The following is a 15,548-nucleotide window of genomic DNA, read 5'->3' on the forward strand; positions in this document are numbered from 1 at the left end:
CAAGATTTGACTTTTTTTTTCTTTTAATAAAACAATGGTAAATAAATTATAGTAATTTTTAATATATTTATTCAATCAATGCATTAACATCACTAACAACCACAAATAAATTATAAAAATACACAGAAAAAGTTACTTGTTGTATCATACAATATATTAACAAGTTTACAACACATAATACAATAAAACTACATATTATCTTAAAAGCACAGTTGAAATGATGAATTTAAATTTGAGGAAATGATTTCAAATGACTCAATTTTAAAAAAAATGGAATTCATCAATATTTAATAAAACATAATTCCAGATTAGAATTAAAGAATTTGAAGTTTTTAAATTTAGAATTATCTAAATAAATTTGAAGAATTTGAAATTCGTAGCTTCTAATCCGTCATCAAAACACAGCTTCATCTAATTATAAATTCGAACATTATGTTTGATTTTATTTTGAGTGTTTTGTTTTGTGTTATGAAGATAGAGAGAAAAATACAAAGATAAATAAGTATATGTGGAGATAGTATGTGCATGTTTGGATTTGTTTTTAGAGGTAATTTAAAATATTTTAAGATATTAAATTATTTTAAAGTTTAAATCATAAAATTAATTTGAAAAAATCCATCATATCTTTTGCATATCCAATTACATCTAATCTAGAAATTTATGAATACTTTTTAATAAAATGTTGTTTAAAATATTGAATATATGTATATATATATATATAGATTTGATATGTATATATATATATATAGATTTTATATTGACTTGCATCTAATAATTCATTGCTCAATCAATTTTGTTTTGAATTGAATTCGAGTATGAAAATAATTCTTTAATAGAATAATTATAAAGTTACTGAGAAAGTATTATATCCCTGAAATAATAATAGGGATAATACTTTCCTCCCATGATAATTACACATAGAATTTTTGTAGTTTGAGAAATTATATGTAGTACCCTTAAAGTTTGCTTTCGTCTAACAAATAAGTCCCTTAGTTGGTCAAAATTCACTGAATTTGTTGATATTAACGAAAAAACTGAACGAAAATTAATGTTTACCCTCGATTGATTTATTGCAAGTCAAACAATTTTTTTCAAACTAAATTACCCTTATAACAATAAAGATATACCTCCTCATACGTGAAACTTATAAGAGTAATTTGATCGTAAAAAAATTTATTCAATTTGCAATAAGTCAGTAATAAGTCAATTGGGGGAAAATATAATTTTTTTATTTATTTTTTGTTAATATCAACAATCTCGATAATTTTTGACTAATTGAGAAACTTATTTGTTAGACGAAAGTAAATCTCAAAGGTGTTAGGTGTAATTTTTCAAACCACAAAGGTTTACATATAATTATACCAAATTTCATAGGAGAGAAGTATAACTATCCCATAATAATATACTTCCAAAATATGTAAAACACATCATGATTGCAATTACAGAAAAAGAAGCAAGTTGCCTTAAAGTATTTGAAAAAAAGATGGTAATAAGAAAATATGATAAACTTAATAGTAAAATGCATATAATTTACTGTGACCTATACAAAGATTAAAAAAAAAACTATTTCTCCTCAACCTTGTCATGAAAAAGTAAAAAAATTAAAATTACAGTCCCAGTAAATACAAAAATAATTGACTTAGTAATATAAAAACAAAGAAAATCGAGGAAAAGAATATAAAAAATAGAATTAACAAAATTCAAACAAAAGTTATATTAGATTAATTAAATGGTAATTATTGATCAAATTTTGCAGAACAATTAGATTCTGAAACAAATTTATGACTTGTACAATTATTTCTTCAAAAAGTTAATATACCTAAAAATATAACAATGTTAGTCATCCAGTTAGGCGTGGACCTCACTAATAGTAGCAAGAAAGACTTATTAAGACTTGGACAAATGAAGAATCACACAACTAAAGTCAGACCAATGTTCATACTCTCTTAAAACTTGATATGTGGTCCTACAAAGTTATGAAGAACTAACAGTAGACAGTGATAATAAATTGACAGCAACAATTAAACAAACAGTTAAGGTGGGCGTAGGAGGAACCGGTTTTATATTGAGTGAGCGTAATAAGCACGGTGTTACAACTTTGAATATCAAGGTTCTTGCATTCCTATAGACAACAAATTTAAGATGTCTTGAGACTAGCCTCATTTCCTCTACCTTCAACTGCTTCAGACTAATTAGGATCTTATCATAATTGAGTACTCAGAGTTTTACAACACAGCACATTATCATTTGGATATTTTGTATTTAAGCCGGGGCCGAAAGATCGACGAGACAAAACTGGATCTGTGGGCTCCCAAGAAGAAAAGCTAAGAAGAAGGCATGCAGACCACTACAAGTCTAAAATGTTCTGAGTGAACCAGCTTGACAGGCGCTTCATCTTTCGCAAAAGCTCTGTATTTTTCTGAAAGTAAGATTCGGCATTTGATAGCATTACCTCAATGTCATGGTTCATAGCCTTCAGGCTTCTATAATAATTGTTTTCTACCCTTGACTTGATTATGTCCGGAGATAATGGAACAGGAAACCTGCAACATTTTCACATTCAATATATGGTTCACACACATGAAACACAGCATAAAGTTCTACCTGTTCATGAAATCCAGTTTCTGTGCGACTTCATTCAGTTTTATGATACCGTGCCTATCCTGTAACATCAACAAAATTCAAACAACAGACTCAGAATTCTTCATCTATTATTATAGAAAGATGCAAGTGTATCAGATGGGAAAGAAATACCTTATCTTTACTGGCTTTCTGCATCAATTCAGTTAAAGAACTTAGGATCTCCTCTTTCCTTTCATCATCAATGTTGGGTTGCTCCCATGACATGTCCGGATCATGCAGTTCCCAAGGAGAGTGACGACGGAAATCAGTATTGTCATTCTTGTATTTGACAAGATATCTTTCCCATGGACTTCCGGGGAAACCACTAGATTTGTCTTTGATGGCAGTAATGCGGCCCTCCCACCAAGCACCACCTTGATCACTCTCATCTCTCCACCACACCAGGCATTTATCCCTACTTGTCCAGCTTCTCTCCATAGCTGCTTCGTACCGTGTTCTTTCAACAATAAAATCCGGGAAGTCATCCAGCTCAGGCAGCATCAGTTGAAACTTTTGGCCGACTACACGAGAAGAAGTATCTATGAATCTAAGTGTGATGTCACAACAGCTCTCTCCAGAACCAGAATGTGTGGTATACTTGAGGTCTTCAACCAAACAAACTTCAACAGCTCCAATCTTATCTCCATACCTTAGCCAAGGACCAGGTTGAGATGTCTTACTCAACTCTAAGTAGTCCTGATGGCCCTAGATATTTTTAAAAGCCAAAGAATAGTCTTAAGTCACTTAGTTAACGAGAAGAACGAAGCATAAACAAAACTGAAAATTGACACAAAGTTAGTCTCTACCTGTTGCAAGTACACAACTTCATCTCCTAGCTGAGGGATGTAACGATATCCATCCTCCTGCTCTGACAACAATAGCCAATTTGTTTTTTTTGGCATACGGTGCATGTTTTTTTCAATCAAAGAACTCTTGTCTCCCCTATAGTAATTTTCTCTCTTGTTCCTAGAAGACCTAGATCTTCCAGCATGTCTGGATCCCTCTGCTGGGAAATGATCAATGGCTTTCTTGGAGGACTTCTCTGCACTTCTTGATGTACCTGGTTGTAGATATTCAGCACCCGTCTCCAAGTTACGGTTTGAACGACTAGTGTCCCGTGATGTAGCCTTCAACCTAAAGGATCTGGCTCTACGAGCTGAATCAGTGGCCATGTCAGGTGATTCTGCTCCTGTCTCTTGGTCATGGAAGCTGACATTTGGGTCACTTTCATAAACTTCATCACCATTGACATGGAATTGAGGCATACAATTTGGTTCATCTGGAGCATTGCCTGCCATTGGCACTCCAAAAACTGGTTTTTCCTCAACAGTAGAAGGCCTTTTAGATGTTGACTCACCTGCAGCACCTGAGGTGGCATCTGACTTGGTCTTGCCTTGAAGATAGGAAGGAGAGTCCCCTGGAAATTTCTTTGATTTTATTTTTACAGTTAACTTCTTTCTCAAATTGTTCTCTGGTACGAGAGAGTGTTTTGTGTCAACAGTAAGGCTATTAGATCCATGAAGATCAGAACCAGGTAAGTCTTTTTCCCCAATCCCAAAAGTTTGCTTGTTAAAAGAATCATGGTTCAACTGCGGATGAGGAGTTAGGACAGATAATGAAGGCTTATCTTCACCTTCTATCAGCGAGCATCCATTAGGTCTTACAGCATTCACATTCATTGGCACGAGATCTCCCAACTGTGTGCCATTTGACATGCGTATTTTGAACTTCCCCCAACTCACATTGGCATCACGGCCACTTGTGGATGTCCCCAACTCATTGCCAACTTCTGTTCGTTCTTCAACATCTCTGAGCTGAATTCCATAATCTTCCTTATCAACCACACCTGCAGAAGATGAACCTAGATCCCCTGATCTAGGATTAACCCTGTCTTCTTCCGGCTTTTCTTCGCAGCCACTCAAAGTTGAAGATGCAACACTCCCTTGACTCTTCAATTTGCCTACATTGTTCTCAGAAAGTGCAGGTGTTGTGCGACGATGAAGTGAAAATCTCACAACCAATTTCTTCTTGCTTCCAACACTGACCAGGGAATCAGGATGCTTAAGAGGTTTGACTACATCTTCAGACCCATCAGAAGACACCCTTTCAGAAGTTGAACATATATTTTGCTCATTCAGCAGGTTGTCACCACGTTGTCTTCTCTGAATGGCTAAACCTTCCATGGATGACTCACTATCTGACAAGTCACCTACTGAGCAATCTTCATCTTCTTCGTCTGCAGAAGCTTCTATCTGCGAAAAGTTATGGATTGCATTACGTGCGGCAACTCTCTGAGGTCTCAATGACTTTGATTTTGTAGACTTCCTTCTAGAGTTCTTCTGACCACTTTTCGATTTTTTATATCTTTTACTTCTGGATGAGGTCCCCTCTTGTTCATCCGAAATTCTCTTCTTAACACGTCTACCCGAAGAAGTCATCAACTCAACCTGAAAAAGAACATTTAACTTAGACAAAGCAAACCAAAAATATTTGATACCTCTGGAAATCAAGCTTACTTCTAGCAAAGCTTTCTTTCTTTTTGACCGGCGCATATTATCTTTTTGATTTCGTCTGACCTTTTCTTCACTACAATCTGAATCACTCAATTTGCTGTCACTAGGACAAGTTTGCTCATCACTAAAATATTCTTCAGTAATGTTGTACTCTGAGTCATTATCATCGTTCATGCCATCATTTTCAGGTTCCCAGTACATAGCATCCACATAATCTGGGAGTGGCTCAAGTACTACATCCAAATCTGCCAAAGGTAATATGTGGAACTCTGGGCCCATCCCAATATCTGTGCCAATAGCAAATTTTATGGATGAAGGACGCCACTCAATTCCCAGAGCGCCAAGTCGACGTCGCTGATACATACTCTGGTAAGGTTCTGGGTACGGAAGCATGCCTGTGATAATGAAACCATTAGAAGAATACGTTTGAAAGGAACCGATTACTGATTAAGTGTACTGGCAAATACACACACATATAATCACAAATATGCATCAGAGAAGTCATCACATACTTGAATCACACAACGGATCTTGCATATTTCTCCTGTATGGTGGAAGTTGTGTCTCCTGCATCAGATGCAACAAATTGAGATATTAAATAAACAAGAGGAAAAAGGAGAGGTTGGAGCCAAGATTAAATCTTTAACCAAATTACTCTGACATAATCTCAGCCCTCAGATATTCAAACTTGTCAAGCACAAAGGATGTCAAATACATTTCTTAACAAGTAATTTGTGGATACAGAATTCCAGTTCAAATAATGTTATTAACCAAATTCTTCCTCTTCTCTTTTGTACGAGGAAGGGGTGGGCGAGAATATCATCAATGTCTAGAATGCGGTATTGCATTTACACCTATCTTAACTTGGGAAAAGATAATACAGATGCAACTGAAAAATAAAGTTAAGTTCAGCAGCAGGTAAGCTTCTTCCTATTAGACGAGCAACAGGTTACAGAAGCAAACAAACAGAAACACGAACAACATAATTCAACTCAAATGCTAATTCTAAGAAACATATACTTCCAAATTATATAGTAGACATTATTCATTAATAAGTCACTTGGATCATTCACATTCCAAACAGCACGCGAACTTATCACTAAGATGCCCACCAGTCAGGCCTAAGTTAACTAGTCCATATGGACCTGGTTGAGCAAAAAATAGTAGGAGTGGAAGTTATTAATAGACTATCTTTTCTGAAGCTATGCCAAAAACCTCTCAAGAATCTATCCCCTTAACCTTTAAGTTTGCTTCTTTATATTCTTCTGAATTTTGTTGTGTGTTCCGAGTTACAGATGTAAAGGGGTCAGAGAGACAGAGACAGAGAGAAAAGTGAATGCTCCAGAATCTTAACAAAGAAGCTCCAAGAGTGACTGACTGTCAGGAGACTAGAAGTAATTTATATGACATTGTCTAACAGCCATCACGAACCAATAAGATTGTTACATAGTTTATTCCCCCATTTGAAGTGCCAAGGCCGCTATAACAAAAAGGACACCAAACTTAATCCTAAGAAACTGAAAAAGGACTGGAGTAGAAAAGAAAGCAAATGTAACATGATGTACAAGGCAAAAATACTAGTGAAGTACTTTAAATTGGCAAAAAGAGGAGGAGTATTGTCTTCAAAAGCACAATGACAATTAAGTTCAATCACCTGATCAACCACATTGCCATGAGTATCCTGGGTAAGTGGGCGGTAATCCCCAAGGAAGAACTGTTTGGATATACAAACACAGAGACATAAGCCAGAATCATCATAATTGAGTCTATAAAACCCAACGAACAACAGAAATTAAAGTACCATTCCCCATACCTGATCATATTTGGCGTCTTTCTGGGACTCCCCTTCACCTGTGTTTAGCAGATATATTTGTCCTACATCATCTGAAAGCACTATTGATGTGCCATCCCTAGATTACCAAGAAACACCATTTTTAGTGACAAGGAGAAAGTGCATATGCATTCATGAGTTCAAATCATAGTTAGAGCAGACATGCGATTCAGCAGAGCAAACATGAAAATGTATTAGCGAACAATAGGGGATCAAGACTCATTGTACTGACTACTGAAAGAGTAATGCAAAACAGATCTAGTTCTCATAGATGTCACATCGGTAGACAGGAAAACAGAAGGATCTAGAACAATCTATGAAGAAAGAAATTAGATGGTGTCACTTACTGTGAAAACTTCCCATCAACCAGCTTAAAGCGTCCGCCTATGTCATACACTCTTATAGGAATACCCTCCCATATCTAGGAATACATCACAGGGAATAGATAAAGATAGAAAGAACTAGGATTAAAGATTGCTGGATACGAGAGAACATGAACTTACATCCCACAATATAGTCTTCCCATCATACCCAGCACTCATAGCAATTCTTGGGTTAAAAGGATGGACATCCAAAACATAGGTCTGACATATAACAAAACAAAATTCTGAGAAGCAAGCAAAGGTTAATTGAAAACGATTGTCTTTGCAGAGACTTTTCTTAATTGAATAAGAACTGATGTGGCAGTTGGTGTGTGTATGATAATTATCCTCCACAAACACATAGTTATAGTATTTCTCCTCAATACTTACAGATGCTGTATGACCAGCCAAAGAGTGCACCAAGCTACCATCATTAGCATTCCAAACACATATCCTGTTATCTGTAAAGATATCTCAACCATAAACAAAGATTTCTAATCCTAGAAAGATCAAACAGAAGAAATAAAAGCTTCATTGTCCAAACAATTAATTTTATTGGAATGAGAAGACTAATTCATTTATATTGTTAAACATTGTCAGTTAGAAATAACCATCTTTCTCTAATCTGTGATGGTATAATAAAGAATGCATATTTATGAAGCGTTAACACAGTTGCATCAATCAATCAACTACCATACAATTAAAATGTGGAATATATATAGCTTTATGTGCATATACATATACCTATATATATATATATAGAGAGAGAGAGAGAGAGTATAACTAATCATTTGATGTCTGGCAGTAATTCAAGTCGAGTAAAAGTTAAAATTATTAGGAATTTAATGATTGGTTCGTCTACAATAGGCATTTCTATGGACATGATGTTGATCATAATGTGACTTAACCACATAGTTGAAGCAAACTCAAATTGTCACTCTTCAGCACATAATCTGCAGATGTTGTTCAAGGATAAAGACATTAATACGGGCAATTAAAGATTTCCCATGTAAAATAGAATACCCATGATAGCAGCCAGCACAAAACGATTATCCAGGCTCCATATGATCATATATTAACACCACGAGGAGTTGGAAGAAATCTCTGGCGTGGACCTCCTCTAGGGGGTTGAGGCGGCATAGGTGGAGGAGGAACTTTAAGATGATACGCCCGAACCCAGCGTCCAACCTTACCCTAAAAGGAAGAAATATTTCAGAAGAAAAACCAACCTTGTAAAATATACAGTGGTACGTCCAAGTAAAATGTGAAGATCAAAAGTAAAACAGAAACATTTGCTAAAAGCATTCAAAATTTTAAACTTATTCATACATTAAGCACTAAAATCTTAAGAGCCAGAAGAACTAACATGATATCTCCTTGATCTAGGTACCCAAATAATTGCACTGCCATCACGTGAACAGGTAACAATGTTGTCATGATTAAACCTGAGATTATGAAGGATGAATAACAAGTTATTCACAGGTCATAAGAACAAATAAGCTAAGCTAGTGAATAACCTGCACAAGAAGTGAAGCAAATGGAAGCAGTGTAATTAATGTGGATAGGCATATGAGTAATAACAAACCAGGAATTTTTAAATTTCGGAATGCTATCCTCAATAAAGGAATCAGATGGAGAAGATCGCGAAGCCACAGCACAGCCACTGTATGGGAAAGAACCAGTGAGACAACTGAAAATTTCAGGAGCCCTTAAGTAGTGACTTACTGACCTGAACTGAACGTAGTTTACATCATTCTCATGGCCAGCTAGTATGTCAATTTCATGACTTGGTTGGTCAGGATCTTCTATACTGGGTTTACAAGCACTCCAAACCTGCTTATTAGAAAGGGTCTTACTAATTTCTTCGATGCAAGGATTTGAATGAAGCAAGGGGGCAAGAAGAGAAGCATAAATCTAAAAGCTGTGTTCATATCATATTACAACATGCAGAATTTCACAATCTATTGACAAACATAACCACATGCGTCCACTTCCACAAAATTTGAAAGTTTATCATATAACTCCACTATAACATACTACATGCAAGCACAAGGACCCCAGATATACAAAGTACAACAAAAAGTTAACACTGAATGTCAAAACTTACTAATGTACTAGTAACTGTACACTGATTAAATAAATGCTTATTGTTAATAAGGAAAATATTTTGGCATTCACATTGTTCATGTCCAGGTAGCCAGGCACATAGCACAAACAGGAGGATATTATTCATACCCTTGCAAAAGTATCAGAGCTCCCAGTAACAAAGACAGTTCCATTAGCATTGAATGCACAACACAATATTTGGTGGCATGGTGAAGCAGCACTTGATGATGCACTAGCTGAAGGCAAAGCACTGCTCATTCCTACAATAATATAAGGTTGAATGTGTCCAATTATATTGGCTGCCAACAGAAACTAGACTTTAGACAAGGCATCATTGTACCAGTAGCGGCCTCTGTGGGCTTTGGGAGGTAAACACGAGGACGGCACTGGGAGTGTCTAGCATCCCAAATCCGACACGTTCCATCATCAGACGACCTAGTGAAAATAGTTGATTAATAAATAAAGGAACTTCATGATAGCGCCATGTTAGAAGAGCATTTTATCCCCTCCTAGCTAATATTGAAAAGCAACATCATGTTCATGAATATGATATAGAAAAGAATCAAATATTCACAGCTCCACATAAGTTCTAAACTATTAACATGCCATTCATAATATATTGCATATTAAGAATAAGGAAAGCTAATATCTATCTAACACAAAAGGCAACTTCCTATTAAACAAAACACACTTCTTTTTAGAAAAACTTGATTTTAGCACTAAAGTAACAACAGCCAACTTTTTGTTATGTTATGTTGCACAACTTCCTTTATTTTTCCAGAAGTACATCTGGAGTCAAATCACCCACTGTATTATTATACTCTAATTTGACTTCCTGGAAAACACATATGACATACACTAGCATCACTTGGTGCAACTTCTTATGAAGTCTCTCATGGTAGTACCACAAAACTTCATCAATGGTATTGCCTTAGCGCACATGCTATAAATGGGCAACTACTCAGTCGTCAATTGGAGGGTTATCATATTGAAAAGCATTACAAAATTTTGCTTTACAAAATTTAAAAATTAATTTAAAAAAAATATGACACAGTGCTTGCAGTTAACAGTTTTGCTTTACGATATATATTATGCATATGATATATCACAATCCTACTAAAATTTCCATGAGGCACAATTATGCATATTATGAGAGCGTGCTGCGAAAGTTATTTTAGTGGGTCAAACTGAAGGGGATATTGTAATACCCCAAGTACCAGATCCTAATCTCAACTCAAAAAGAGGTACCTTGCAAAAGAAAACTAGGAGAGGCTGCACTAATATTGAGAAAGCCAAACAAGGGCAATTAAGGAGGATGACATGAAGTAATAACCAACCTCAGTGAGAGCTAAAGGACGACAGAGCTCAAGATGTCAAGGAAACTACAGAAAAGATGGACTTAACCTAATTGTGACACTTACTCAATGCCGATCTCTCAATCACACAATCATGCAAAAAAGATTTTGTGTGATATTTATGATGACCTATCTCTTTGTACTCATCAGTTCAGAATTTGAATCTGAAATTTATAACTCAAAATTTCAGGGAAATTACTCTTCACAGTTATGATTCAATAAAGTCACTATCAACAAAATAAATGCAGAAGATTCTGGCAATTCTCTCAGCACCGAAAATGAACTTGGCAGGAGATGAAAACAACAGTAGGTACATTAACTAATAAATGAGGACATAGAAGTCAAAGCAATAGCCATTAACTATTAAAGGCCAAAGCCAAATGCTTAACCAACTTCAGACTTCATTGAATTAAATGAAATGGTGGTAAAGTCATAACGAGGCTCACGATAAGAGATGATAGATAGCATTCACCCTGGGATTAAAGGCAATGGCAGTAACAGCTCCGCTATGTCCACGAAGAACTGAAATAGGGTACCCATCTGGCAGTCGCCACTGTGAAAGATGACAACTCAGTTATTGAAGAGCTAAAGAGACTAAATGTTATCCTGGTTGGGGGTAAGAATCTTACAACTCGAATAGTGAAGTCATTTGATGCCGATGCCACTAAAGCATTATTGGAACTGACAGACAAATCTGTAATGTCGCCCTAGTAGTAATTAAAGGGATAAAAAAGGTTAAGCAAGCTAAAAGTGAATTGAACAAGTACCAATCTACCGGACATTTACCAAATATTCCATGTGTTTCATACTTACTTCATGCCCACGGCAGCTAGCTAGGCAAAATGCAGTTTCCATTGACCAAATCTTTACCAAACGGTCATCCGAACCAGTAATCACATAGCGACCAGAGCGATCAAATATTGCTACAAAATCCAATGTAGTGATGTAGCGAAACAACTATTGCATCATGGGAAAAGAAATTAACTGAATACCATTATGGCAGATGACTGACAGAAACGGGAATTGACTAAGTCATCATCTACGGGATAAAAGGCCCATCCATAGATGATAATCAGATGCCCTGGCAGATGCTGTTAATTTGCTTCAGAGTATAAATGCATGAAAAGATTGTTGACCATTTGATGACTGGATTCTAAAAAAATGCAATACATCCATTCAAAGTTCCAAAGTAAAACATACCACAATACACAGCATCCCTATGTCCTCTTAACTTCTTCATATTTTGCATCTTCAGCACCATAGTGGATGGTTTAGCAATGGCATAACATGCAAGGCGGATAGATGGAGAGCGATGGTGTTTGGAAAAGCCACCTCCAATTTCTCTCAAGCTAAGCCCTCGAACCTGATCAGCTTGCATATGAGGCCACCGGAGGTAAGATGGAAAATTCCTCGCTTGCTTATTTACTTTATTTCTCTCACCTGAATAGCATGTAAAACTGCTCAGAAATATATTTCTTCAATTTGCATGTATTTCCCCTCCTTTTTCTTTTTTGGGTGGGGGATTCAAAAGTTCATAATGAGTAGATTGCTTCAGCAGTCGTACAATGAAAAGTGATGAGACAACACTGAAAATTTGGATTTCTAAATGAGTTAATTCAGTCTGTGGTTTCATTAATCTCATCACGATTATGCTAAGGAATCTCAAATTAACAAAATAATGGATTAAGATGGGACCTCCCTCCCTCCCTCCACCTCCGGTCAAGTGTTTGAAATGAATCATCTTTGATACTAAAATTTCTAAATTACACGAATGATATTAGAATTGAAACTCTAAAATAAGATACATTAGACAATACTGTGAGATACATGCAGTTGGATTGCGTAATAATTGCTGGGTCAGCATGTTAGTTGGTGCATGTATTTTCTTCAATGAACTAAAACTATATTCCAAAAGCTGTGGTCACGATAATAAGTTTCAATTATAAGTACTCAAACTATTAATTGTTCCAGCAAATAGCAATCTATATAGTGCAAGGTATCAACCACCAGTCAGCCAGAAAGCCAAGTCAATAAGTCTGCAAACTAATGCATCAACAAATGATCCAACATTGACTAGAAAAGGGAAGCCAAATATTTTTCAATTGCTGAAGGAAAAGTAAACAAAATAAAACTAGGTCAAAGCATGAAATTGACATACATGACAACAAAGAAAAGGCCCCAGTTCCAAGTAGTGTAGGAACATCAGCAGCAGCTGGAGCAACTTTCCCCACCATACACCGTAAAGGAGGGGATGTTGTCAGTATCAGCTGTTTGAGCAGCTTGACCAAGTGATCCTTTTCAATGTGAGAGTACCTGGTAAAAGATCAAACGATTCAGTCAAACGAAACCACTTGCTTGCGGATAAAATCTTTCACCTTATCAAGGTATGGTTCCATTATTCAAAGGAGAGATGAAATATGCTAGAGGATGCTACTACTCATGTGACTTTCCTTCAATTGATACAAGCTAAATATCAGCATCGTAAGTATAAACATTAAACTTGTCTTGTGCCTGAATGCACACACATTCACAAAGAGAAGCTCCTAAAGAGAAAATAGTAAATATTCTACAATTGAGGGGGAAAAGCCAAAGCCATTTTCTTGAGGAGATGGAATTCTGCTTTGATCAAACTATTAAGAGAACTAGATCACTGTCAGATACAAGAAAAATATGGAGTATAAATTCACCTTCCGGCCAAATTGTCATAATTTAGAGGGAAGGAGTTCCCATCATCATTTTCATCCCTGCAGACTGCACCACTTCTTGAATACCAAGCATGATATCTTCTGGGTAAGAGGTCGTGTTCTAAAAGCTCCACCCAGAGTTGTCCAAATGTCTTTTGGCATGGCCCAGCAGATAGAAAATGCATGATCAAAAAATAAATTTCTCGGATGTCAAGGTCTACATCCATGGAAGCACAATCTGCAGGTTCCTCATGAGCTTCCATTTGAGCCTTTGTGTGTAACTTATTCAGAAGATTTACTGTACCCATACCCACAGTAGGTGCATCACCAAAACAAGTGTATTTCCTAAACTCCATTATATATGTAAAACCTGAAGCATATTAACAAGAATTCCTTCAGAAAATTTTATTCAAGTAAAAAGTGATGATTGCTGAACGAAACTAGCACAACAAAAGCAATGGCAAAAAAGGCAACCAAGTACATGAGAAGTTAAACTCTAGACAGATACTTGTGTATACATAGCAACCTTCAAAATCATATGATTATAAACTTAACCTAACTAGTCAACGCAAAAACCAAAATTTCTGTGACGGCGAATACAACTAAAAGATGTTGGAAAAGGTTGTCTGTGCTATTAATGAAAACCACAAGCCTAACCCTGCCAAAAAAGTAAATATAAACTGATACCAAACAATTAAGCGAATTTTCCTTCTTTTTTTTTTTTTTTTTTGTGAGTGCATTACTATCATTCTCTCGACACATGTTAATAATACCAACCCATACAAACATAAAGTGTCAATATACCTTCATTGCAAGATTACATAAATATAAACATGATCATAACGGCTACATGAAACCAGAACCGTATAACTAACAAAAAGCCTCGTTTCAAACTAAATAGACTTCAACTAATACTTAAGTTTACGCAAGTAGATAGTCATGATACAGCAGCGCAAGTCTCTCCATGACGAAACCGAGCATTCGATCATTTAAATCCCATTCAAGGATACCTAAAATGACAGTTTATTACCATACTAATGCAGAAACGCATATTCAACTCCATCACAACTCTCATCATCAAAAATAAAAAATTATGCAACTTTCTTGACTATCATGGTTTCACAAGTGTCAGCATACTATAATACGTAACTCAGGTAGGGCTTTTACTTCAATGAAGTACAAAGAGACTCTAGATTGATAAATCTATAACTATTTTCGCCATAAAACCCCACAATTTCATCAGAAAAATAGATTAACACAAAAAAATGTTGGCACTACAAACAATAGCACATAAAGATCTAATCAAGAAATGGATTAAGCTCTCTGATAAATCCCCATCGTTAGCTGCTAAAAAAAACAAAAAGAAAAAGAAAGTTGGATGCATTCTCACTATACAAGCAACAAACTTCCACATAGACACGGACGGCCATAAAATTCGAGATTTTCGCGTCAGTTTTTGCCGCAAAATAAGAAGGAAAAACTCCGAAAACAAAACGATTCTATTTACCGTAACAGTAGTTCAATAAAGAAGAACAGAGAAAAACGGACTCATATGCATTTGAAATCGGAGCACCGGAGGCGAGGTTCCGGTGGAGGAGGAGGGGTGAGGAAGGAGGTGACGAAATTGTTAACTAATAAAACAAAGAAGCGGAGATAATTTGATGAATATGATATTACTATTTGGTATATGGAGTTGGTCATTTTCCTTCCTTTGAAAGAGAGAACCGGATGGTGGTTCACAGGGTTATATTCGTCTATTCGGCAGTGGGTATGAATTCGAAGTAGCAGTTGAAACCCAAAATAAGTTTCAGGACAGAAATCCCAGGTACAAGAGGGAAAGTGAAAAGTCGTTATAATTTGGAAATTTTATAAATTAACATTAACATTAACATTAATCTGGTAATTTGCATAGCATTTCAACCCTATTCTCCTTCCTTTTTCCTTCAGCCCATTATAAATATTACTAATACATTCTTTTTCAAAAATAATATTCAGTCTGCTTTATAAATTTTTGCCCCATTTCTAATCAACAACAAACAAAATAAAATACGACTTAAAACCAATTAATAAGTAGG

General features: G+C 35.8%; 1 protein-coding gene across 1 annotated transcript; it reads right to left on the reverse strand.

The window, feature by feature from the left end:
- Positions 1 to 2,045: 2,045 nt before the first annotated feature.
- On the reverse strand, positions 2,046 to 15,218 carry LOC105155296 (uncharacterized). The gene is given in 25 exon segments (XM_088886287.1): positions 2,046 to 2,543; positions 2,605 to 2,663; positions 2,755 to 3,327; positions 3,429 to 5,069; positions 5,139 to 5,530; positions 5,648 to 5,702; positions 6,790 to 6,849; positions 6,949 to 7,045; positions 7,314 to 7,387; positions 7,470 to 7,550; positions 7,719 to 7,789; positions 8,352 to 8,400; positions 8,403 to 8,522; positions 8,695 to 8,773; positions 8,914 to 8,991; positions 9,058 to 9,161; positions 9,564 to 9,694; positions 9,775 to 9,869; positions 11,236 to 11,342; positions 11,419 to 11,496; positions 11,603 to 11,712; positions 11,990 to 12,229; positions 12,948 to 13,102; positions 13,477 to 13,843; positions 14,981 to 15,218. Coding segments are annotated over 24 exon segments (4,998 nt in total). The 5' UTR covers positions 13,830 to 13,843; positions 14,981 to 15,218; the 3' UTR covers positions 2,046 to 2,347.
- Between the last annotated feature and the right edge of the window lie 330 nt (positions 15,219 to 15,548).

The sequence above is a fragment of the Sesamum indicum genome, linkage group LG1 (assembly GCF_026168435.1).
Source record: "Sesamum indicum cultivar Baizhima isolate 11 linkage group LG1, ASM2616843v1, whole genome shotgun sequence".
NCBI lineage: Eukaryota > Viridiplantae > Streptophyta > Magnoliopsida > Lamiales > Pedaliaceae > Sesamum > Sesamum indicum.